This window comes from Hemitrygon akajei, chromosome 4, assembly GCF_048418815.1.
Source record: "Hemitrygon akajei chromosome 4, sHemAka1.3, whole genome shotgun sequence".
In the NCBI taxonomy this organism is placed as follows: domain Eukaryota; kingdom Metazoa; phylum Chordata; class Chondrichthyes; order Myliobatiformes; family Dasyatidae; genus Hemitrygon; species Hemitrygon akajei.
The window spans coordinates 47,127,342-47,154,370 of NC_133127.1; the positions used below are offsets into that span (position 1 = coordinate 47,127,342).

General features: G+C 40.1%; 1 protein-coding gene across 1 annotated transcript in view; it reads right to left on the minus strand.

The window, feature by feature from the left end:
* Positions 1-23,443: 23,443 nt before the first annotated feature.
* papss1 (3'-phosphoadenosine 5'-phosphosulfate synthase 1) overlaps positions 23,444-27,029 on the minus strand; it is a 95,727-nt gene continuing 92,141 nt past the window's right edge. Inside the window, exons 11-12 of the mRNA XM_073042500.1 lie at positions 26,367-26,596; positions 23,444-24,583 (exon numbers count right to left, since the gene is read on the minus strand). Coding sequence (XP_072898601.1) covers positions 24,445-24,583; positions 26,367-26,596 — 369 coding nt within the window. The 3' untranslated portion in view covers positions 23,444-24,444. The remainder of the gene's footprint in view (positions 24,584-26,366; positions 26,597-27,029) is intronic.

Sequence of the window (27,029 nt, forward strand, 5' to 3'; positions counted from 1 at the left end):
GGACAATGCTGTGATGGACTGGACTGTAATTTTGTGGACCTTTCATTCCTGGCCATTGGTGTTTCCTTACCTAGTCATGATGCATCCAGAAACGATACTCTTCACTGAACATCTGTAGAAGATTGTCAAAGAATTAGATGACATGCCAAATCTACAAAAACTTCTAAGAAAGTAGAGGGAGTGTTGTGCCTTTCTTGTGGTGGTACATGCCGGTCCCAGAGCAGATCTTCTGATTTGATAACGCTAAGGAATTTGACATTGCTGACCCTTTCCACCACTGATCCCTTAATGAGAACTGGCTTATGGACTTGCAGCTTTTTCCTCCAGGTCCTAGAATGTTGACAGGTTTCTCTTTCAAGTTCAAGTTTACTGCCATTCAACTGCACACATGTATACCACTAAATGAAACAACGTTTCTTAGGAGCATAGTACACAACACTGTACAACTCACAAGTCATATTATCAACATAAATTAATTATGAGGTGCATTAATGACACAAGCTAAAATGTAAACAGTAGAACGCTGATACCGCTTCCTCTGTGATGAGGGCTGGGAGGTGGCAAAGAGTTCAGTCGTCTCACAGCCTGGGGAATGAAGCTGTTTCCCATCCTAACAGTCCTTGCCCTAATGCTGTCGTACATCCAGGCTGATGGTAGGGGGTCAAAGAGATTGTTGAACGGATGGGAGGGATCACTGGCAATACTAATGGCCTTGCTTCTGATAAATACCTGTCTCGTATGCAGGTGATTTACCTTTTTATGCAAGTACTTCTCTGACAATAGATGTGTAACAGCCTAATGTAACATTGTATGGAACTACAGGATAATACTGATGCAGACATATTTTATACATTTAGCAAGGGGCTTTATTAATGCAACAGATTGAGTTAGTTTTTCAATGTTTGTCATCAGCCGGGTCATACTGTCCATGAACTCCCAGTCGGTTGCCTCCATATGCTCCAGTATTTGTTTTTTTTTAGTTTTAAGTCCTCCTGTACAAGAGCCAACAGCTGTCCGTCGTTTAAGTTTTTCTAGTCTGTAACTGGACAAACGCGCACCAACTCTTTCACGGTGAGATTCGACACCAAACGTGTCGCTTGTTTTCGGTAGATGTGTCCTGTGCATGCGCAGTAGGAGGAGATTCCAGCATCTGCAGCTTTATTTGTTTTCCATAGTCCCATCAGAGTCAGAAGCAGCTTTAATAGCACTAACATATGCCGTGAAATTTGTTGTTTTGTGGCAGCAATACACTGCAATATATAACAACTTTAAATACCTATAAATTACAGTAAGAAATACTGAATATATTTAAAAACTAAATTAAGTAAGTAGTGCAAAAAGAGAGGAAGGAAAAAAAATAGTGAGGTGGTATTCTCTGGTTTATTGTCATTCAGAAATCTGATGGCAGAGGGAAAGAAGCTATTCCTGAACACATCAAATGTGTGTGTTTGGGCTCCTGTACTTTCTCCTTGATGGAAGCAATGATAAGAGGACATATCCTGGGAGATGGGGTCCTTAATGATGGATGCCTCCTTTTTGAGGCATTGCCTTTTTGAAGAAGTTCCCTCTCATGTTCCCCATAAATATTTCACCTTTCACCCTTAACTCATGACCTCTTGTTCTGGTCTCACCCAACCCCAGTGGATAAAGCTTGCTTTCATTTATCCTATCTATGCCGCTGGTAAGTTTGTGCACCCTTATCAAATCTCCTCTCATTCTCCTATGCTCTCTTGAAAGATGTTCTGAATTCTTTGTCTGAGACAGAGATCACAGGCTCACCAGATGCTGCAGGGATTTGCACAGGTGTAGTTTTATTCTCCCTTTCAAACTGTGCATGAAAGGCATTGAGCTCATCTGGGAGGGAAGTATCACAGCCATCCAGGATGTTACTGTAAGTTTCACTTTATAGGAAGTAATGGCCTGCAAACCTTGACAGAGCTGCATCCAATTCCAGTTCTAAGCTCAATTAAATTTTTTGCTTTTAAAATAGCCTTCCATAAGTTGCACGTGGACCTCAGGTATAGTTCTGGATCACCGGTCTTAAATGCCACAGATCTAGCCCTCAGCAAACGATGAATCTCCTGGTTTATCCATGGCTTTTGATTTGGGTATGAATGGTATGTTCTCAAAGGCACCCACTCATCCATACAGGTCTTGATGAAGTTGATGAAAAGCGTGGCGTATCCATTCAGATTCAAGGATGAATTCCTAAGTGCAGTCCAGTCCACCGACTCAAAGCTGTCTTGTAAGCACTTTTCCACTTCCCTTGTCCATACCTTCTTGGTCCTCACCACTAGTGGTCTAGTCTTTAGACTCTGCATACATACTGGGATTAGAAGTTCAGCCAGGTGATCGAACTGTCCAAAGTGTGGGCATGGGATGGCATGGTAAGCCTTCTTGATGGTTGTATAACAGTGGTCAAGTGTGTTGGGCTCCTCCACAGGTGGTATGTTGGTGGTAGTTTTCAGAGACTTCTTCAAGCCGGCCTGGTTGAAATTCCTGCTATGTTACAGAAAGCATCAGGGTACCTGGTGATTACAGTGCTCATTTCCTCCAGTGCCTGCTTGACGTTGTCCTGAGAAGGAGTGAACACCACTACCGGGATGATGGTGAAAGACTCCCTTGGCAGATAAAATGGATAACATTTGATCGCTAGATGTTCCAGGTCAGGTGAACAGGACTGGGACAGAATCGACAGGACTGTTCACCACAATGAGTTAATGATAAAACATACTCTACCTCCTCTACCTTTAGAAGACTGAGCTGTGCTCTCTTTATCACTCAATATCAATGGGAGTACTTCTGTAAATGCATTGATACAAATCATAAACTAATCTTTTATATAACTGCAACAACATCTAGTAAGCCTCAAGTATTAATTCTAGTGCACTCATACAAACCATTTAATAGGTTTGTTAACATCATTGATGTTAAAGCCAAGAGATTTCAGTGATTTAAGCTCCTGGCATGAACAGAATCAATATCCTCTCCTGGTCCACAGATGAAATGGCAGCAAAAGCAATACCATTGGCTCTACTTCCTCACGAGGCTAAAGAAATTTGTCAAGCCCCCATTGACCCTCACCATTGATTCATTACAGCTTTTTTCCCCTCAGGGTTAGGGAATCAAGGACTAGAGGACGTAGGTTTAGGATGAGAATAGCAAGATTTCAGAGGAACCTGAGGGGCAATATTTTAACCCAAAGTTGAGGTAGGTGCATTGCAAGCTATATGGATAGGGAAGGTTTAGAAGGATATGTGTTAAATGCAAATTAATGGGACTACCTTAGGTGAGAATTTTGGTCAGCATGGACCATTTGAGCTGAAAAGTATATTTCTGTGCTGTATGACTTTATAACTCTAAAATATTAAGCAATGTAACTCGCCCTAACTGCAGGTATTGAGAGTTGGTATTTTCCATTGGAACTAAATTGGCAGGGTAATGTCCCAATTACATCAGGAGATGGGTAATCCTGATTCTCAGACGGCTGAAGCCCCATATGAGAATTTTAGTGATTTTGAAATATAGTAGATGCAATAAAAGTTCCCAAAGCTGCCAGATTGTTGTGTAAGGCCAACATACTCACCAATGTAGAACAAGAAATCTATCGTGACCTGTATGTGACTCCATCCAAACCAGCAAAATGATTTTCTAAACACAAGAGGTTCTGGAGATGCTGGAAGTCTTCAGCAACACACGTAAAATGCTGGAGGAATTCAGCAGGCCTATGGAGGAGAATAAATATTGAGCTGAGACCCTTCATCAGGACTGGAAAGAAAGGGACGGAAGCCAGAATAAAAAGGTGTGGGGAGGGGAAGGGGTATAAACTGGCAGGTGATAAGTGAGGATACATGAGGGGGGAAGGTGGGCAAATGGAAGAAGGGGGTTAAAGTAAGAAGCTGTGGGGATTAGGTGGAAGGGGTAAAGGACTGAAGGATCTGATAGAAGAAGGCAGTGAACCATAGAGGAAAGAGAAGGAGGAATGGAACTAGAGGAAGATGATGGGGAGGAGAGGAGAAAAGGTGAGAGGATAACCGGAATGAAGAATGGAAAAAAGAAAGAAGGTGGGGGGGGGGGAGGAGAAAAAATTAGAGAAATTGATGTTCACGCCATCATGTTGGATCCTACCCAGACAGAATATGAGGTGTCGCTCCTCCAACTTGAGTTTGGCTTTATCATGGAAGTAGAGGAAGCCATGGACAGACATGTCAGAATGGCGATACGAAGTCAAAATGATATGGGTAACCACTGGAAGATACTGCCTTTTGTGGCAGACAGTGCTAAGGTACTTGGCAAAGTGGGTCTCTAATCTGCGTCATGTCTCACCACTGTAGAGGAGGCCATATGGAGGGCAATGAATACAATAGATGACTCTGACAGACTCAGGAGGGAAGTTTCTCCTTACCCGGAAGACTATCTTTCAAGGAACACCCGGGAAAAATATTTTCTTAATTGCCAACTGAAGATGTCTTGCTAATTGTTCAAAGGAGGCAGCCTTGTCAGTACCAAGCAATGGTAAGGAGGGGAGAAGTGGCAAACGGTAAAGTGAGTGATTTCCAGATCTGTGGTTTGCTAATGTTGTGTTGAAGAGTATCCGGCTTTGACATGTGAGATGTTAATCTTGAAGAAACACAGGTTTTCCTGAGGCATTTAGCGCTAGAGGCAGGAATGAGAGTCAGTGAGACTGTAGAATCATTTAATCACAAGGTGAAAGTTTTAGAACTGATTCATGAGTGGATTTGGGCCAATGTAAATCAAAGCGTTTAAGGGGTGGTTAGTGAATGAGATTGCGTGGGATATGATATATGCACAATCAATTTAACCCACAAGTCACATACCATCTAAACTTTGGAATATATCATTAATCAGGGGATTACTGACTGCAGTAATTCCAAAATTTCTTACTATCTGACTCCGGACATGATTAATCAACATGCTACATCAGAACTTTTGCAGAAGGCATATTTCAGTGCAAATGTCTGTGGTTTAAGTGGATCCCGCTACCCTGGGGAATAAATGCAGAGGCCCAGTGAGAGTGTTAATTAATTGAAACCATGAGTAGTGAGGTTCTCAGCATAGTGGCCTTTGTAATGGAGAAACATCTGTGTATGCTCCTTGTGGGTGATTTACACTGGGTACAGACTGACACTAGACAAGACATGAGAGGATTTGAGCAGGAATAATGGTGGATTCAGAACTGAATGTACAGAAAAGAAGTATAAATTTTAGTGATGCTTCTTGGGGCAGGGATAGAGGTAGGGATGTTTCTTGCACAGACTTCAAGCAAATTGCTGCAGGAACATCTATCTGTTGCAGAAAGAAAGTAGGAGGAGATGCTGTAACACTGAGTCAAGGATAGAGTATGCAGACTTCGACACATGGCTGGAGAAGATCTGCTTCCTTTCTGCCACACATTACTCATCTTACTGAAAGCAGCTTCTAACTACTTTTATAGGTTCCGAGAGCTTAGGAACACAGTGAAGGCAATTCTGCACAATGGCAAACTCCCTCATGGCTAATTCAGTTGATTGTGTCAAGCCACTCTGTCTGCAAGCTGTAAGGTTTTATAGGGAGGTTTAATACAGAGTACAGGACTCCAAACTGTGACAATAAATTCAGCCCTGCTGACCTACTTACTGGAGCAAAGGTTTATTATCCTGAGGGCAACCTTCTCAGGTCCAATTAGATTTGAGCCATAAATACTGCCTTTTGCAAGTCATACAATCATCCCATAAAGTGAACAAGTAAATGACAAAAGGAACAATCCAACCATAATTGCTGGCTGTTTTAGACGATAGACCATACGACTTGGGAAAATCTGATGGTGGAGGGGAAGAAGCTGCTCATAAAACCTTGAATGTGGGTCTTCAGGCTCCTGCACCTCCTCCTTGATGGTAGCAATGAGATGAGGGCATGTGCTGGATGGTGAGAGTCCTTAATGATGAGGCATTGCCTATTGAAGATGTCCTCGATGATCGTGAGGCTTATGCACATGATCGAGCTGGCTGAATTTACAACCCTCTGCAGCTTTTTCTGATCCAGATTGTGATGCCACCATTCAGAATGATTATAGCTGAGACAGAAGCTGTCCTTTGGCCTGGTGGTCCCTGCCTTTTTACTCCCTGGAATGTATAAGCTGAGAAATGTCCTTATATATGTATTTAAGATGTATATATGTGAGGGCAGGGCTAAGGTGTATGGTCACAGTTTTTATCCCATAATAATGGAGTCTAAATCTAAGGGGTATATATTTAAGGTGAGAAGAAATGGATTTAAAGTGGCCCTGAGGGAGAAATTTTCCCATGTAGAGGATGATGGGCATAGGAACAAGCAGACAGAGAAGGTGGTAGAGGCTTTTAACATTTAAGAGACATTTTGACATGTACATGACTCAGAAAAAAAGAGTGGTATGTGCCAAGCAGAAGCAAATGGGATTAGCTCAGTAGGCTTCTTGTTGGCATGGATGATTTGGGCTGAAAGGCCTGGTTTGATACTATATTTCTCTATAAATCTAAGAAATGGTCCTCTTTTGGTTGTGAACCTGTAGCTCATTAGCAAGGATCGAGAAAAGAAATTGGCTGCACATGTTTATCCCACGTTTATCATACGTTGAATCATTCCAAGTAAAATCCCTTGGTGACATACCAAAGGGATAGGAAATTATGGGGATTTTCCAAGCAGAACATCCTGTTTTCAAGAGGATATGAAAAGCCTGCAGCGGATTTGCTATGTCAGGGGTCCAGTTGACCCATACTCATTCCTAAGCAAAGCTGTTCCCACCATCTTCCCATGACAGAATGAGTTTCCTCTGGCTGCCTAGGTTTCCTCCCATTTCCCAAAGATGTAGGTTGTTGGTAGGAGAGCTAGGGCATGGGGTGGAGATGGGAGAGAATTGATGGGCAGTGATAGAGAAAAAGTTAACGGAAATAGGGGGGACAGCGATTAACAAAAAATGTTCTGAGAAATAGTTTAGATTTGAGCGAGTGCTTGGCTTCCTATAGTAGAAGAAAATATGAAAAATAAATGCTTTGATCCCTACATTTGCCCATTGAATTAGTTCCGGTTATCTACACTGATCTGCCAGCACTTAAACTCCTGTAAGTGTATGCAGGTACAGAGCTGCCAAAGAAAAGCAGAAGCCCTGCAACTGATAGCTGAGCTCTGCTCTCAGTTCCTGTCCATCACTGGAGAGGAGAATCACTGGACTTTCCTGGTACTTAGGACCCAGAAACTGCTCCAGAATCGCGTAGCTAGTGAGACCCGTCACAACATCAATAAGCCATAATCCAATGCAGATCTCACAGCTGTAAAGAAGGGCAGTATAGAATAAGATATTTTTTTAGTCAATTTTTATTTATTTGAGATTATCTCAATTGTTTTTAATTTCAATATAATCAATGTTTAAGTGGTCATGAACTTAAGGGGCAAAGAGAAGCATCGACAGCTTTGAAGGAAACTAAAAGGAGGTTGAAGGCTTTATCTATCAACAAAGAGAAGTGTTGTGAGTGGGGCTTCTATGACCTACCCACATACTGCAGCCATGACATACAAAGACTTGCTGCCACCCTGCACGGAGTCGACCACTTTAACGAACTCACTCAATGAATATCCACTAACCTCTGAATTTCCAACACAGTTCAAAAGATTTTAAATACTTGTCCATTTTAATGTATGTAGTTGTTGACTGATAGATAAGTTGCAATGACTTGACCAATCACACTTCTTTCTTTTCAGTCTCTATTTTGGCTAACAGTATAAAACTGTTAGCCAAAATAAAATGAGGCTTACTGTTGCTAGATGCTTACATGGCATTCATTTCTTAACTGCCAGCAACTCATCATAAGCAAACAGAACATATCAAAAGAAATTTATGTTTGTTGTCATGGATTCCAATCAAAATAACAATCACATCACATGAAGCCAAGTCTTTGTTGCAAACCTCCAGTTAAAGGATTAGAGAAAACAGATTGTTTGAATTGGAGAAGGCCCCACAGCCTAATGATATCTGAGTGGAAGATGCCAGCATTGTCAGTAAGCATAATATAAGTACCGTTTTTCTTTGTCAGAGAAATCTGGTGAAGATTTAATACAAACATTATAGCAAATGCTTTAAATTCACAGTGAAGCACATCATTGGGACTAGACTTTAGCTCAGCACTATCCATTTATTTAAAAAACCCTTTACAGTAACTTGCAACATAGAAACCTGATGCCCTAATAGAGATATCATTTACAATATGCATTATAAATGTATACTATATATTATTATTAGAGCCAATTCCAGGATTTGAAAATTTAGATCAAATATATTGAATCATTAATGTGCACAACTCCTCTCAATGATTGTCATTCTAAATCCACGTCTACCAATTGCATCAGCCATGCACATCAGAATCAGCTTCAAGCAAAAATGCTAATCACGTTACATGACTCTGGCGTTTGATGTAATGGCTTTGATTATAACAAACCATGTCTGTGGCCCTACTGCCTTTGAGTTCTCTGCACTCCACCAAATCCGGCCACTGTCATGTCCCAAGTAGTCGGATTTCACCATTGACAATCCTGTTCACCTCCCCCATTATTCCTGAACGTCCCGTCCTCCTTTCTTTCCTTGAGGTTCTTTGCAAAAATTGCATCCTGATCCCTCTATATGTAGGCTGGTGCCAAAGTTTGTGCCTGTGAAATGCCTTGAGGCATTTTATTATTAAGAGCACTACATAAAAGTCTTGTATTAGTCAGTATCCAGAAAATTCTAAGTATTTTCTTTGTCTTCAGTTCGTTGTTCCCTGCTCACTGGTGTGTGACTTCTTCAGAAAAGTGCCTGTGTGTTAAATGCTCAGATTTATTTTCCCTTTTGCAATTTATTTATTAATTCATTTGAATCTACTCCCCTGGGGCTTAGACCAGGGAGTTATTATTACATCCCCAGCCCACAGTGCTCTCACATACCTCAGCTCCAGGTGATTCACTGTCAACCGATGTTGACAATTTAGAGTTGGACATTTTGGGATGCTCTCTTACCATTTTTTGTTTAGTCACACCAGCAGCCATATAGAAAATGGAGTAATCAAGGTAGAGTAATGACCGGTGCCCTTGATTATAAACTCAGCCACTAGTCGACACTCATCTCCTGAAAACAATGCTCTATCTCTCTTCTTTGCCTACTTTCAATGTCTTCTTCTACCTCCTAGACCCATCCTACCCATTCCATCTCCTCCTCATTCTTTATTCCAGCTTTTCTAATCTAAGGCCAGGATTTGCACATTCCCCTCAATAGCTCTCTCTTTGCCTTTCCACTCTGAGAAAAAACAGGGCTCATTCATTGCATGTTACAGATGAAAATGAAATACAAGTTGTTGTGTAACAAAAATATAGTAAAGATAAAATTACTCACTGCCACAATCTCTTTTTGCCTTCGCCCTTCTATTTTCCTACACACATCCAACTTCTCTGTTAACTAAAATGGGTATGATTTCTAACAATTCCAGTGGAAGGTTGTCGATCTGAAATATTAACTCCATTTCTTTCTCCACAGGTGCTGCCTGGTCTGTTGAGTGTTTCCAGCACTTTCTGTTTTTGATTTAGTTTGACTTTGTCGATATTTTATGAATATTGCATCACCAAAGTCACGAGGAGAACTTTCAAATTCATCTTCATGGATAAGCTAAAATGTACCTTTTCTCCTTGCCTTGTAGAGTTGGTTAGCAGAACAAATGAAAATCTCAAATGAAAAAAAATCAAAAACAAAGAGGGTGCAAATCGAGCTTCTTGTCAGTAGAATGGATCTCAATGCTCTGGCATTCAGGAGACTCAGAGGTTAAGGGTTGTAGATTGAAGGCTGGTAAATGAAATTATTCATGGACCTGGTTTTGCTGGGATTGACAACAGTTCCACACATAACCGATGGCATTTCTCATCAGTAGTAGCAGCATTAGTCAATGCTCAAGTCTTGAACTTAATGGCCAGTCACTCTTTGGTTTACTTCCACTGTTGGACTCCCACAACTGCCCTGCTGAGAATTTTTCAAGATTTATCCATTTATGCTTTAGAGTCAGCTCTCAGATCATCACAGCACTTGCAAGTTCATTGACCTGAATGGAGATTGTTGGGCAAAGAACAGAAGCTGTAAAATCCGGGGTAAATTCTACCTTTCAATTGGTTTAATGTTTTTGACGTCTTTTGTAGTATTATTTTATTTTGAAATGATTTTTTCGTAAGTTACTGATTTCATATTAAAAGCTTTTAGATATTTCTGGATGTCAGGAGCATTCAGGAATGCAGATGAGCCTTGACAAAATTTGATAGATGACAAAGCTGAGAACAGGGAGCTGACATTTCACCACTAAGCAAAGGTTTTACCTGATTAGTCTCAGTATCAGCTGCCACAGGATCAGGCTGCTTGTATTTGGGATCATATGGAGAAGATGTGTTTGATAGAGCAGGGATTCATGATTGGCAGATGTGAACAACAGGCTAAACTTTCACCACAACATTTTGACATGGCCCTCAGTGACTTTATTACAAATCATGCTAAAGATGTAGCTAATCACATGGGGGATGGAATTGATGCAATAGATTCAATAATCAACATTCTACACCAGTGATGGAATAATCAGGAAGAGGAACTGAATTACAAAAGGCAACTTTTTAATCCCTCAGGAGGATGTAATTTTGTAAGTGAATTAGAAGCCAGATTTGGAATTTGTCCTTCTCTACAATAAGCAGCTTCCAATTGTAACAGAATAATATCATGACAAGAATCCTCCAGAATTCATTAAGCAATGGCACTGAGTATGGCAGCCCAGAAAGGACATGACCCACTTGAACAGCAGGAGAAGCTTGAATTCCTTAAAGATGCATGTATTTTACCATGTATGTAACCCAGCAACATCAATGCCCTTAGTGAAACCAAATCAGTCTCAGAGTTCTGTTGCTGGTCAGTATAGTTGGCAGCCTGCCACCCTACTGAAGACATCAGCCACCTGCACTGTCGGAGATGTAGTGCAGAAAGCTGTCTAAAGCTTGCAGTGATGTGTTTTTGGGGCTGGAAATGGCGTTGAAATGTAATAGCTATCACCATCAATGGCATCAACAAGATCAGACTCATGCAGAATCTGCTTCCAATTCAGGCCTTAACTCCTGACAAAGGTTAGATAATGTTTGTTGCAGGACTGCTGGTAATACTGGTTACTTGTCAAAGATAATCAGAGATGAGATGCCTTCACAGGAGAATATCTCTTCATATTTTGCCTGTCTTGTCTCATCATCTCATGGAAAAACTAATACCGGACATGTTGACTTTGTTAGCGCAGGAGTTCTTTAAACTTGGTACAGGGTATCAATTTCAATAAGTTTTAACTACACATTTACCTTTGCAGTTTGGTCTAGTTCATGGGACTAAGGCATTTATTTGAAAGAACTTTGTAATGTATCCACCATGGGAGACACAGCAAAAGCACCCACAAGCAGCTTTGAAAAAAATGATTGGATAATCTGGTGACTTTGGGCCAAGACGCCAGGGAGAAATATCCTACTTATCTTCAGATAATGAAGTACACCCATCTAAGTTTGACAGCCGACAGTGGAGGATAGGGGATAATCTATGATTAGGTGTTTAAAATGGGAAAAGAACCAATTTTTGAGGAATAGATATCATGATGGTCTGAACACATCAGCGATGTAACCTGAGGTCATTGGGTTACCTCTTTCGATGTCAGACACTCTCACCCAGGCGACCAGCCATGGTTGATCAAGCCATGACTTGTGTTCAGGTAGCATGAACTGCAGATTCCCATGGATTTGTTCTCTCCATCCAGAGCCATCTTGAGGCTTTTTCTGCTACCTTGGTGATGTTGCTGATGGCTCTCTGCCTTGTACCAGCAATGCCCAATGTGCTCTGTGTAGAGACTGCCCAGAGAAGCCCCGGCAGCCCCATTTCAGCTGGCACTTTGCCTCCCATCCCTGCCTCTGACTGTGGCTGACCAGTTCCTCGTATCTGGCAAGCTTCCTCCAGAAGCTCCACCCACAGCACTGTCAGCTCCAGCAGGATGATGTGTTTTTACTGCCTCTGAGACCAGGAGGATGCCTGGTCTCAAGCTGGTCTTGATGATGTGCAATGGGAACTTTAGCTGCTTCTCCTGGTCAGTCATGAGTTGCCACTCACCAGCGGGTACCAGAATCCTGATGGGTGGCTTTACTCTTGCTTCTGGTTGCTCTCCAGCTCTCATGAAGGCGATGGTTCAATTGCAGGTTTGAGCTCGTTCACTGTTACTGATTCTGCGAGGGTCTTCAATGCTTCTGGTCATTTCTCCAGAAGTATTGGCCCTCTCCAAGAGCTTTTCGGCAGCAGCTCAGGATGTGCTCCAAGGTTCCTCTCCTGGAACACAACAGACAGTCTGGGGCATCAACCTTCCCCTAGCAATGCAGGCTGGATGGACTGGTCAAGATGTTATATACCGCCTGGACACGGAACTTGATTTGGTGTGGCGCTGCCCATTAGAGATCAGTCCATGTCACTCTCCATGGCCTGCTCCCACCTGCTCCATGCCCATTGCTTTGGTGGATCTCTCTTCATCTATGGCTGGATGACCCTCAGCTTCTTAAATAATTCAGTTTACAGAATGTAGGGATTAGTTATTGCATAGCCTTGATTTCGTAGTGCGGTGTACATGAGTGGCCTTCCTGGACCTGCCGCTATCCTTCTGATGATTATAGATGGGGAGATCAAAAGTTCACCTGTGAGCATTATGAGAGATCTCTTCAAGAGTCTGGTAACTGTGGGAAATAAACTGTTCTTGAGCCTGCTGGTGTGCTTTTTCCATATCTTGAAAAGAGAGAATGGCCAGGATGGGAGGAGTCCTTGGAACCTTAAGTTTCAGGTAACATAATTTTTCTGTCAGTTTGTGCTATTGGCTCAGCTTGCACGTGTGCTTTTTATGCTCCCTTTTTACCTCTGGGAGTGGAGGACGTGTCCAGCCTAACTTGCTGGGCATATCTTCATGGTCTACATTTTACAACTTTCTTTTGTCTAATTTGTCACTCCCTAACTGCTCTCATTCACTCATTGACCAGATAACCTGTTTATAGCATATTCCCAAAGTTACGCTGTGAAAGCCTTATCCCACTTCCCCACCTCCCTGTAGTTTATCAAGATTCTTTTCTCTCTTTCTCAGTTCTGACAAGGGTGCTTGGCAAAGTTGGCTGTCGGTGTTTCTGATGGATGTGTACTTGACCTAAGTTGTTATGGATTGAATTTGGAGTGATTTTTCATTACACAAGGAGGTTCATGGAGATTTGGAATAACAGTCCAACAAACCATTGAAAATGGAGATTAAAAAAACTGAGATATTTATGTTTTTGTTAGGTCAGAGGATTCTATCTCTTTCTATCTCTTTGCAGTACATAATATTTATTATAAATTACTATAATTGCATATTGCACATTTAGACGGAGACGTAATGTAAAGATTTTTATTCCTCATGTATATGAAAGACATAAGCAATAAAGTCAATTCAATATATTTCAGAATATTTATCAATTACCATCAGTCCATTTTAATATCTATATACATATACAATCAATTCCAAGTTAATTGGGACCACTACATTTTGGCCCATTTTGGTGGCTGCCCCAATTAGCTGAGGTTTTGTGGAAATTGTTAAAAAGATTAAAAAAAAGACAAACTACCATTTAACTGAGTAATAAATTATGTAATTAAGTGAAATACAGAACAAGTTAAAACAAGTAAGTTCTTGATAGTCATTGATGGATAAATTCAAAATGTGTACCTGCCGTTTTCTTTTGATTAGCTATAAATCAACAAAATCAGTGCAGACGCCTAGTGCAGATAATAGACTGCCTTCATATGATCCTTCCTACGATTGCATCCTCCAAATTTTCATTTTCATTATAACAGTAAAGATGATTGTTGATACCTTCAAATTCTTCATTGTTCCTAACTTGTTGAAGTAGTGAAATAATTTCATTTTCACTCCTGTCTGTTTATGGCACCTCCAAGCCCAAATGTTCGAAACCGCAGTGGGCAAAACAGTTCTGGATTGTCCTACTGCTTATTTCTCACCAACTATCAATGACAAGAATCATTGCTTTTTGAATACCAACATATGCAACTGGAACTATTTCAAAACTGTTCTCACTAAGCACAGTGTAGTATCTAACAGCCACACAAGTGCACACGACTGACACTGGTTAGAATGGCTGTCCCAAGTAACCAAAGAGAGTACCGGCTATTGAATCAGTTTGTTTTTATACTTTCAGAGTTGTCCCAAATAAGCTGTTGTCCCGATTAACTGATGGCCCAATTAACTGGAATCCACTCTATTAATATGTATATAGAATCAAGTCGTTTAGTTCTCATTTCAGGGACATTTGATTGAGTCCAGATCTCTAATTTTCAGAGATGCTAAAAGCTTGGTTCTATGCTGCTACCACACAACTGGAGAACAAAGGTTTAAAATTAAGACCCTATCAAGTTGGAGCAATAGTCTTGAATAGATTTGTTACAAACTCCAGCACAGTTCAATGACATCTTTATGCAGCTGGAAGGTGTTTATCAACACAGTACTAATTGTTTTCACATGTGCCCTGTCCCATAAATTTTCTATTGTCTGGAAATTGTTTTCAATTGGGGACGGGCTAATAGGATATCAATGATTACTTTGTATAATACATTGATTAGAATTGTCTTAGGTTATGGCTGTGTTGCATGAGAGTCTGCTGACCCCTCACTTTTGAAATTGCTGGATATTCCCCTTATTCAAGCCCAGGCTTTATGTCTCTGCTTTGGTGCCTGTTAGGGTCTTGTCCTGTTTCTGCTCTGCTCATTGTATTTATGAAGATTGCAGATGCTATGAATTACTGGACACACCTCAGTGGTCATGAGGATAATCATCCAACTAAGAACATGTTGAAAGATTCTTGGGAGCATCAAGATCACAAGATTTGTAGCTTTGGCTTGGAAGGAAACGATCAAGCCAAGAGCCTATCTCTTCAAATATCACCTATGCTCCTAGTGTAGCTTTATCCATTATTCCTCTCTGTTATTTCCTTTATCATAACACTGATGCAGGAAACTATTTCCTAGAATTTCAGGTATCAATTAGAAAAAGGTTATCTAGTAAACTATCAGTTTATACTATTGAAATAGTAGCATTGCAGTGGATAGAAGATGTACAGCCTATCTGTAGTGTTGTCTGTTCAGATCGCTTCTCTGTTACTATGTCATCTTAAAGTGAGTGTGTCCAATAGTCATCCAGATGCTTTGTTGGAAGTTAGATATACATTATTACAGCTGCAGTATTTAAGATCGGATGTCTGCTTTTAGTAGATCCCAACTCATGTCTGAGTGGAAGGAAAGAAGTAGTCAGTAGGCTAGGTAAACAATCTATGAAGGTCAGTGCTGTTGATATTGATATTCCAACTAAGTAAGGGGGAGGCAAAAGTTTAAATTAAGGACCATGATCACTTAATTTGGCAGGGTCTGTAGGACACACAATTAAAGGGGAAATAATTTGAATGGGATTTGGGAAAAAAATGGTTACTTCACTTTGGAGGAGAGCAGGGTCCAGAAGTTATAATTATTTGGCTTAGGTTTGACCATACTGGTTTAAATGCCACACTTTTTAGACTTGGTAAACATACTTCAGGTGAAAATAGACAATATCAACTTCCAAAGATAATCTCATGTGTTATTAGAATATTGGGCACATGAGTGGGAGAGAAAGCAGACCATGGGAAACTATATTGTTACTTTGGATAGTTTGGTAGGGTATAGTCAAGAAGCATGAGAGAAGCAGAAGCAAGTACTTAAGTTCTTGAAACTTGTTGGGTTGTTTAATACAATTTAAAAAAATTAATGGGTGACTGAGATGCTGGTGTGTGGGACAGGGCTTCAGGTTCTTGGGTCATTGGATCTCTTCTGGGCAAGGTATGACCTGTTCAAAAGTGACGGGTTGCACCTGAACCCACGGGGAACCAATATTCTCACAGGCAGGTTTGTTAGAGCTGTTGGAGAGGGTTTAAACTAATTTAGCAGGGGAGTGGGAACCAGAGTGAAGGAACTCATGACAGGACAGATGGTAAAAAGGCAAAGGTAGCATGCAGTCAGACTGTCAGGCAGATGACAGGACTTAACTGCAGCCAGAAGGGTGAGAATCAGTGCTTTGGGGATGCAAAATTAAAAAGGTTAACAAATACAGTACTGAAAGTTATATCTCAAAGCACAAAGAAATAAGTTGGATGATCTACAGATTGTCAGGTACAATGTTGTAGCCATCACTGAATTATGGCTAAAGGACAGTTATAGTTGGGAGCAGTGTGTCCAAGGTTACACACTGTATCGGAAGGATAGGAAGGTAGGCAGAGGGGGTGACATGGCTCTGCAGGTAAAGAATGACATCAAATCAGCAGAAAGATGTGACATAGGATCAGAAGATATTGAACCCTTGTGGGTTGAGTTAAGAAACTGCAAGGGTAAAAGGACCCTGATGGCAGTTATATTCTGACCTCTCAACAGTAGCTGGGATGTGTACCACAGATTACAATAGGAAATAGAAAAGGCATGTCAAAAGGGCAATGTTATGATGGTCATGAGAGATTTCAACATGCAGGTTGATTGGGAAAATTAGGTTGGAAATGGATCTCCAGAGAGTGAGTTTGTTAAATGCCTATGAGGTGGCTTTTTAGAGCGGTTTGTTGTTGAGCATTCTAGGGGATCAGCTATATTGGATTGGGTGCTATTTAATGAACTGGAGGCAATTAGGGAGCTTAAGATAAAGGAACCCTTACGAGGCAGTGATCACAATAGAATTGAGTTCAACTTGAAATTTGATAGGGAGAAAGTAAAGTCTGATGTAGCAGTATTTCAGTGGAGTAAGGGAAATTACAGTGGCATGAGCGAGGAGTTGGCCAAAGTAAATTGAAAGGAGACATCGGCAGGGATGACAGCAGAGCGGCAAGGACGTGAGTTTCTGGGGAAAATGAGAAAGGTGGAGGGCATATGTATTCCAAAAACAAAGAAATATTCAAATGGAAAAATAGTAGAATTGTGACTGACAAAGGAAGTCAAAGCTAATGTAAAAGCAAAAGCAATAACACAAAAGTTAGTGGGAAGACAGGATTGGGAAGCTTTTAAAACCCTACAGAGAGCAACTAAAAGAACCGTTAGGAGGGAAAAGATGGAACATGAAAGCAAACTAGCAAACAATATCAAAGTGGAGAGTGAAACCTTTCTCAAGTGCATAAAAAAATGAGAGATGAGAGTAGATATAGACCACTAGAATATAAGGCTGGAAAAATAATTGGGGACAAGGAGATGGCAGATGAGTTAAATGAGTATGTTGCACCAGATTTCACTGTGGAAAGCACTAGCAGCGTGCCAGATCTTGAAGGGTGCGAGGAAAGAGAATTAAGTGCAGTTAGTATTGCAAGGGAGAAGCTATGCAAAAAGCTGGAAGATCAGATGTAAGTTGCCCAGATCAGATGAACTGCATCCGAGGGCTCTGAAAGAGGTAGTGGTAGCAATTATAGAGGCAGTAGTAATGATCTTTCAAAAATCATTGAGCACTGGCATAGTACCAGATGACTGGAAAATTGCAAATGTCACTCGACTCTTTAGGAAAGAAGGAAGGCAGCAGAAAAGAAACTATAGACCAGTTAGCCTGCCCTCAGTGGTTGGGAAGATGTTGGGGTCAATTATTAAGGATGAGTTTATGGAGTGCTTGGTGACACAGGACAAGATACGACAAAGTTAGCATGGTTTCCTTAAGGGAAAATCTTGCCTGATGAACCCATTGGGATTCTTTGAGATTACATGTAGGATAGGTAAAGGGGATGCAGTGGATGTTGTACATTTGGACTTTCAGAGGGCCTTTGACAAGGTGCCACATGAGGCTGCTTACCACATTAAGAGCCCATAGTATGACAGGAACGATACTGGCATGGTTAGAGCATTGGCTAATTGGTAGGAGGCAGCGAGTGGGAATAAAAGGATCTTTTCTAGCTGGCTGCCAATGACTAGTGGTGTTCCACAGGGGCCGGTGTTGGGACTGCCTCTTTTTATGCTGTATATCAATGATTTATATGATGGGGTAGATGGTTTTGTTGCCAAGTTTGCAGATGATACTAAGATTGGTGAAGGGGCAGGTGGTGTTGAGGAAACAGGTAGGCTGCAGAAGGACTTAGACAGATTAGGAGAATGGGCAAGAAAGTGGCAAATGAAATACAATGTTGGAAAGTACATGGTCATGCACTTAGGTAGTAGAAATGAATGTGCAGACTATTTTCTAACTGGGGAGAAAATCCAAAAATATGAGACCCAAAGAGACTTGGGAGTCCTTGGGGAGAACAACCTAAAGGTTAGCTTGCAGGTTGAGTTGGTGGTGAGGAAGGCAAATGCAACATTAGCACTCACTTCAAGAGGTCTTGAATACAAGAACAGGGATGTGATTCTGAGGCTTTATAAGGGACTGGTAAGGTCTCAGCTTGAGTATTGTGAACAGTTTTGGGCTCCTCATCGAAGAAAAGATGCCCTGGCATTGGAGAGGGTTCAGAGGAGGTTCACAAGGATGATTCCGGGAATAAAAGGATTTTCATATGAAGAACGTTTGATAACTCTGGGTCTGTATTCGCTGGAATTTAGAAGGATGGGGAGGAGGTTCTCACTGAAACCTTTCAAATGTTGAAAGACCTGGGCAGAATAGATGTGGAAAGGATGTTTCCTATGGTGGGGGGTCTAGGATGAGTGGGCACAGCCTCAGGATAGAAGGGGGTCCATTTAAAACAGAGATGTGGAGACATTTCTTTAGCCAGAGGGTGATGTATTTGTGGAATTTGTTACCACAGGGATCTGTGGAGGCCAAGTTGTTGGGTGTATTAAAGACAGAGATTGATAGGTTCTTGATTGGACACTGCTTCAAAGGTTATGAGGAGAAGGCCAGGGACGGGGGCTGAGGAGGGGAGAGAAGGATTGAATGGCCAACAGGCTAAATAGACTTGTCAATAGCATTGGGTGTTTATATGAATATTTATTTCTTTTATTATCATTATTATCCTTATTATTAATATTGTTTCTTCATAGAGGTAGTGGTGTTAGGATCACTCTCCTGAATCCTCCTCACACTCCAGTTCAGTAGGTGGCAGTAATGCACCTTTTAAGTTGGCCTGCCAACCGCCAATAAAAAACTATAGAAGAAAAAGATTGCTTTCAATTTTCTTATTTTGCTGCTGCTGTTTTAAACTTAAAACTCTTCATTAGTTATGCTCACCTGAGTCGACTGCCAGTTAACATCTCCATCATCTGAAAGCTGAAATTTCAGCTTTAATTGAACAGTTAGTACGAAAAAGGGGGAAAAAAAATAAAAGGGCTTATTAGTTACACCAGTCTAAATGTGTATATAGTTGGAACTCATCTTGAAGTTGTCTATCTACTCATGCTCTGGAAATGCAGTCTGCGTGAAAGCACACACCACATTCTAAATGTTGCTCAAAATCCATCTTCAACAAATGGGCACTCTCTCGGGAGAATGGCCCTTTCTCCTCGGAACCATTCATCTGCAAAAAAAAAATACCTTGTGCAACGGGGAACACTCCTTCCCACAATATCCTCAGCCATCTTCCCGCCTGTCCTCTCTGCAGCTCCTGCCAAAAAGCTCACGAACTCCATCAATGTCCATCACAAAAATCATCTCTCTGCCCAGCTTTCTGTAGAACCTTCTCCCAATTCCACCATCCTGATTGCCTGACACAACATTCCTCAAGTTGTACATCATAGCCCTTACCTTTAGCCGAAAACTCAAAATATCCTGAAAGCAGAACCTATTGCTTTTACAGAACTGCTAAAATTAAATATCTACGGCATAGCAGTAAAAATCTTAACCAGGACATTATATATATAACAATTGAAAATCAGGCAGGAACCACAGTTGTTCAGCATACATCCCTTTACTATAAAGGATTAAATTTGCTACCAGCTTGGGCTGAATTATTGATAGATTAATTCAAGAACTAGGTAATTTTAAATTAACTGTTAGATACCACTTTGCACTGCGTAAATGTCTAGTTTTAATTCTTAGAAGCCACCTGTCTCTCAGGGGGCACACATCAGAGGTGGAACTCATCATTATCCCCCATGTGTCATCATAGCCCACAGCCTTTGATAGATGGAGGTAAAAAGTATCTGAAGATAACACCCAAGATCAGGCACAAAACTCGTGGTCTATTGTAATCCCTGCCCTTCCATGTATCCCTGAGACTTTGATGATTTGCAGCAGGCACCTCAAAGTACTGGGTAAACTTAACTATGATCTTCACAAAATCCTGCAACCTGGAAGGATCAACATACCATTGACCTTGCTCAAGCCATGTTCCTAGCAGCAGGGCTCTAACTGCTGCCTCAGTACCATTGGCAGACTACACTACTCACATGCCTGACACCAGACCCCTGAAATATGCATTCTATTTTCAAGGCATATCATGGGAAGAGATTCAAGGACGTGCTCAAAACCTTCTTGAAAAAATACAGTATTCTGCATCCTCACCCTCCCAAACTCTGGAAAACTCTTGCTCTCACAAGTACTCAGGAAGGTACAGAAGTGATTGAGTATGTACATTGAGAGGACACAGAAGTGTCAGGAGGACTTCACCTTACAAACTATCCACCCACCCCATCTGTGGAAGAGTCAGCGGTCTTCTCATTGGTCTCAACCTACAAAACAGGGGTGAAAGCAAATCATTCTCCAGATTGTTAAGGAGGAAGATTTAACAGTCTTCTGACAGTTCTAATCGAAAGGAGAGGATGCCAAGTGATCAACTCCCTGATATGATGCAATTTGCTTACCTTTCTGAATATAAACCATAACTTACAGATCAGAACCATGTCACAGAACGAAGTCCTGCCCTGTGGTAAAAGTTTTCTTTTAGTATTGGGCATCTGCAGTACACTGGGCTGAGTGGGGTGGCACAATAGTGCGATGTTTTACAGCATCAGCTGCAAGATCGGGGTTCAATTCGCAATGCTGTCTGAAGAGTTTGTACTTTCTCCCTGTGATTACATGTGTTTCCTCCAAGTCCACTTCGTCCCATGTTCAAAAGACAGCTGGAGTAAGGGATTTTGAGTTGTAGACATGCTATGTTGATGCTGAAGTGTGGCAAGAATTGTGGGCTGGCCAGCACAATGCTTGCTGATCTGATTTGGCACAAACTATGCATTTCACTCCGTTTCTATGTACATGTGACGAAGAAAGCTAATCTTTTATCTTTTTATTTAATCTGAGTAGTACCTATTGCAGTCTGTAGTGGAGGGAGTGAATAGTTGACAGTTGGGGAGTGGTGCGATGCTTTACCCTACATTGCAGTTTTGTTCATTTATTCTCATCTGTTGAAGAGGTGCTTGGAATTAGTAATAGTTCCAAATGCATTAGGGGAAATCAAAATTGCAAAATTTCCTGATGCACGCTGAACCGACAAATGATTTATACCTATTTATGTGGTTATTTTTCATTTGTCTTAAACATCTGCAACTTGCATTCAAGTGTGAATAAAATCAGATTACAAAGTTCATATGGGTTTAACCAACCTTAAACCCTAGTTTCCACTGAATTAGAGAATTCTGCCATTGTAAATATTGCTTCAAACCACAAGCTCAAAATGCTTTGCATTTTATTTTACAAAATACTAGAGGTTCTGATTCATATTAAAACTCTCACACTTTCTTCTCTTACCTATGCTAAGTGCTTCATCATTTTCTCCTACACAAGTTAACAGAAAAGATGCCAATTCATCCGTATCAGAGATCAGAGTCCTTCCTGTGAGACCAAGAGCTCACTTGCAGCTGAATGCAAAACAGATGCCAACATTAGAGCTGAGCTCTAATGAAGTCTGATAACCAAAGGATTCAAATTCAAATCTGCAAAACATCTCTTGTCAAGTATGTCTAAATCCTAGTCAAACTCATGCCCTGTTTACAGTGGTCAATTCTGCAGCTGCTCAGCAGTAAATTGTCAATTCCAACCCTATGATCTAATGGGAATAAACTACATCTAGATTTTACCAAATCAAATCATCCCAAACTGAAACAAACAGCTTTTTTGCTACAGAAAAATCTTTCATAAATTACAATATCATTGTACATTATGGCCTTCATCATATCCTGGAGGACTTTATTGCTGCTGAGTACATTTAATTGTACTGATTGTTCATTGCAACGATGTAATACTTGTGGTAAAGTGACCCAGTATAGGCTGAATTATTTCATTACAACTCTTTGCAGACTATTTTAAAACAAATGTGGATAATTTAAGTCAAATCTTATATTTGGACTATATAAATACTGGATTCAGTTTTAAAATAGCATTGTTTCCTATTAACACTCTACTTTGAATTGAGAGATGAAGGGTGCAATGACCCTAGATCAAGATGAGGAGTTACTTAATACAAAACTAAGCATGGATTCTACTATTCTCATAAAGGTGGAGGAGGGTAAGTATAAAGATCAGAGGAAGCTGAACCTTCAGGAGAGTATTGTTGAAAGTCTTTTGAAATATGATATAAAGGCAGATTAGTTTAACATGTCAAGTATATCTACTATGAAAACTTGTGGCTATTAAATCAATGTAGTGCTGCAAACACAATAGCTGATCAGAAGCACAACTTTGAACAGGAAGTCACTTCTAAGTAACTGAAAACCCATGAGCTCAAACAGACTGGAGATGGTGATAAAGCTGGGGTTGACTGAGTTAATTAGATCTACTAAATAGAGAAGATGATGGCTATTTACATATTGGTGAGTGCAAGGCTGATCATGGAGAAGGCAAGAGGCTACCTTCTCTACTCCCTTTGGAAACAGTTAAATAAAACTGACAATATAATTTTCAGTAAGAAACTTCTCCATGGATTCTGATACAAAGTATACAGACCTATTGTGATGGTTGCATTTGACACAGAATCCCATCAAATAACACACATCAAATGGAATTTGATTAAATGTCTTTGATTTCTGTTTACAAAAATGTAGAGTTCTGGCTACATTTTGGTACATAGTTCTCAGTCAGTATGGCTCAAAGCATATCTGAAGCCTTGGAAAGTCAAACAGACTCTGTGCACAGAGAAATAAATCATGAGATAATACACTGCCGGAGGTGTGGTCATTTTTGTTTATGGATAACTCCTTAAATACTTCTGTAGCAGAAGAGAGTTTAAAGAATGGGATTGGCTGTGGCAATCCCTTAATTCAACAAAACAGTCTCAATGGCCATCACTGATGGACCACAGATGTCAATACAACCAAACGTTCATGTGAAAAACTAAACACAATGCAGCACACCCTGGCTGAATGTGGAGTAAGAGAAGAAAAGATACAGAGTTCTTTACATCACCTTGAAAATCTGAAGATGAATTTTGGAATCAAAATTAAGCAATCTAACAATAGTTAAATTCAATGAAAGACCATCTTTATTACAGAGGCACATATCAAGCAAACCTTATCATTGCAATAACTGCATACATGACTGTGAACAGTAGGTTTTCAAATTACATGACCAATTATGCAACATCATTACACTTGATTTTACCATGCCCACTTTATAGCTAGGTTAATAGTTAGGTTTGGAAGTCCCATGGGTTGTCACCAGTCTACCTCACGTATTTGACACCTACAATTAATAAATCAGACATTAATTGGGTTTGGACATTTATTGAGTTTTACTGGAAATCCCAAACTGATGGCCCAATGTGAAAGGCACCTGTAAAATGTCAAGTCATTTACAATTCTGAGTTATATATCCTTCACTGCAATAATCCATTCTCTATTGCAGTCTTTGCAATATCTACTAAAACCGAAATGCTCATGAGAGGCATGACCCTAATTGTAGTGTGACAACATACCAGCTGCTTTGCAATCAAAGAGTCCTTTTGGCTTTCATTACGCCTTTCAAATCAAAATTGTTAAAGAAATTTCAAAGATTGAAAAAAACTTAATGCTGTATCTGGAGGAGGGGTTGAAAGTTAAAAGACAGCCATGTCTGTATATGATAAAAACTCAGCAGAGAAATTAAAAAAATTAAAAAGCTAAGTAATCTTAATGAATAAACAGTGACACCTTTAAATTTGCTCCAGTTGAAAGCTCAACCCATCGAATGCCCTTGAGTAAACAAATTTTTAATGGTAGTTTGAACTGGAAATGTCAACACTAGATAAAGGTAATAGAAACAGAAAACATGGCAACTCAAAGAAAGGAAGAACAGTGGGAAGAGCAACTCTATAGGTCCTCATATATAATAAAGCTCATAAGACTTGTGCAGACAGTAATGTAGCTTCAGGAAGAACACTGGTTCCTAAGAAACATCAATAAAATTGCTGGAACTCTTGCTGTGTGTGTGGTCCCCTGCTATCAATTAAGGAACTGTTGTGTTACATTTCTGCTGTTCCCATCTACATCTTTTCCAAGGACTTATAGTATTCAGTGAGGACTGCCCATGCTTTCGAAGCCATGAATCCTTCTGGTGGGTTCACTCCTTCTTGTGCCAATTTACGCATGCGTGTTCCAGAAATAAAGTCAAAGTCTTCATGGCTTTAAATTAGAAAATGTAAAGATTAAAGGAAGAAAAGTATGTTGTACACAAAATACATTATATTTATTTCTGCCGTATTTATTTGTTTCAAACTAAAAATCAGTAAACAATTTATATAATGAGCTGGGTGAGATTATAAAGCCTTCACAGCATGCAGTGAAAACAGCAGCATCATTTTAGTTAATTCACTGCAGCCCTTTTACAAATAATCTTAGTGAGATCACTTCCCTCTTGAAATGTTTTTTTTCTATAAAAGATTTTCTTTTTCTGAGGGTTTGTTGTCCTCTAATTTTTTTAAATCTTCTTTCTCCCCTTGTGGTCTATCCTGGTTTGCAGCTGAGATGGTGGGTGGGCAATCTGTTTCCAGATCTCTGCCAATACATCACTGAAGACTGTCTGCTAGGAGGCATGAAACAGCAACTCAGTTGCCTTGCCTCTGACCCAATGAAGTACCATGCTTTCACTTCACCTCTAAAATGTAACGCAGGGTTGAGAAGGCTCAACTGATATTTCGATACTGTGTGTCATTGTACTATGGTGCTTTGCATTTAATAGTTTATTCATTTTAACCTCTTCTGCACAGCATCTCAAGGGAAGTTACTTTCAAGAGCACCAAATTTGTCCTCTATTACATGTCATGTGATAATGAATGTGCATAGTATTTGTCTTCCAAATTTTGGTTACATTGAAATGAATGGAGTAAAGTGAGGTTCAGTGTGAAATTTACCATTTATCACATACAAACAAGACTGACTTTCTACCTCTGAAACCTGTATTGGTGCTCAAAGGGGCTAGTGCAGACTCCTGGGCTTGCCCACTGCACATTTCCCTATAGTCTGAAAAATAAGCTTTCATAATATTTTGTTTCTGATTACTTTTCTATCCCTGCTGTTACACTCTCATTTAGTACTGTGCTTCAATTTTGTTGACGTCTGTTATGTGGAACTTTATCAATTGCTTTTGGGAAGATCAGATATACCATATCAACTGCATTTGCTACAGCAGTTGTCTCTCACACTTGATCACAGAACTATATCAAGTGAGTTACACGTGACTTAACTAAAGCAAATGTAGGCTTTCTCTAATCAACCCACTTTTGTTCAAGTTACTACTTATTCTGATTGGTTCTACAATTTCCATTGTTGCTCTAAACTGCCATTCAATTAGATTGTAACCAAAATTCACCTTTGTTTTGTTTACTGACTTTGATCCACATACTTTGATATCCATTTGTAAAAAAATCTAATCACCTTCATATTGAAAGCTCCATCTGCTTAGCTATATGCTTCTATCATTGCAAACAGCTAATATGTATCACAGAATATGGTATACATCTTTTTCGGAGTAATATAGGAAGCTCTAAATATTATACTACATTTGGGGTTCACCATTATCAAGCTCACCTATTTGAGTAGATTTTAATGACTAGAAAACAATTAAGACATTGAGATTCTGCAAACTGTTCCAGTTGCAAGTTAATCTATACGTTATAATAAGCAACTTAAAATTTCTTCCATTCTGCTTGGTGTTCACTGCCTTCAGCTGTTCAGGGGAACTGATTAGATTTTGTCTAATCTAATTGGTAAAAGAACAAAGGAGAAAATATACTTATTTAAATAAAAAGACAAAATCTAGAGTGCATTTTCTCCTTTGTTCTTTAAACCAATTAGATCTCCTATACCACAAACAATTCTGGAACAGCAACCTCTAATTTCTCTGCATCCTAGTTTTATGAGGTTAATTTACAGCTTTCACATATTTAACCACGTAATTTATACTTACCGTTCAGGGTCATAGTAGTCCATGCATTTCTTCTGCTTGTTATATGCAGCCACACGGAATGGAACAATTTCCAGGGACAACAGGCCTGGGGCCATAGTCAGTACTTTTGCCCCATGTGTTGGCTCGTACAAGTCCTTCTTGGTCTCAGGATGAGGCATGCCTGCAGGGTCTCGGCCCACAATGTAGAAATTTGCTCCTGCAATCATGCGTGCCCTGCAGTGCCACTGGACCTATAAAGAACACATTAAAAGAAACACAAAAATGGATGACACACACTATTCATTTTCCTTTTGTTACTGAGACACTATTGTTAGGCTGATTGAGGTAACTTTTTTTTATTCTTTCTTACTTCTCCTCTAATATTTGTATATCTGTGCACTGGAAATACACTAACACTAATTTCCTTTGGGATCAATAAAGTATCTGCCACATGTTGATTTTGCCTTCCAGTTCTCAGGTATCCACAAATGTGTGCACTCTGGGTTGTAGATTCTGCTGTGTGCACACTAGGCTTCAATTTTTTTTATATCTTGGTTTCGTGTAGAAACAATTATATTCCCAGGAGTAGAGAAAAGCCTCAGAATAGAAGGATGTCCCTTTAGAACAGAGAAAAGAAGCAATTTCTTTAGCCAGAGGGTAAAAATATTTGCATTTCATTGCCAC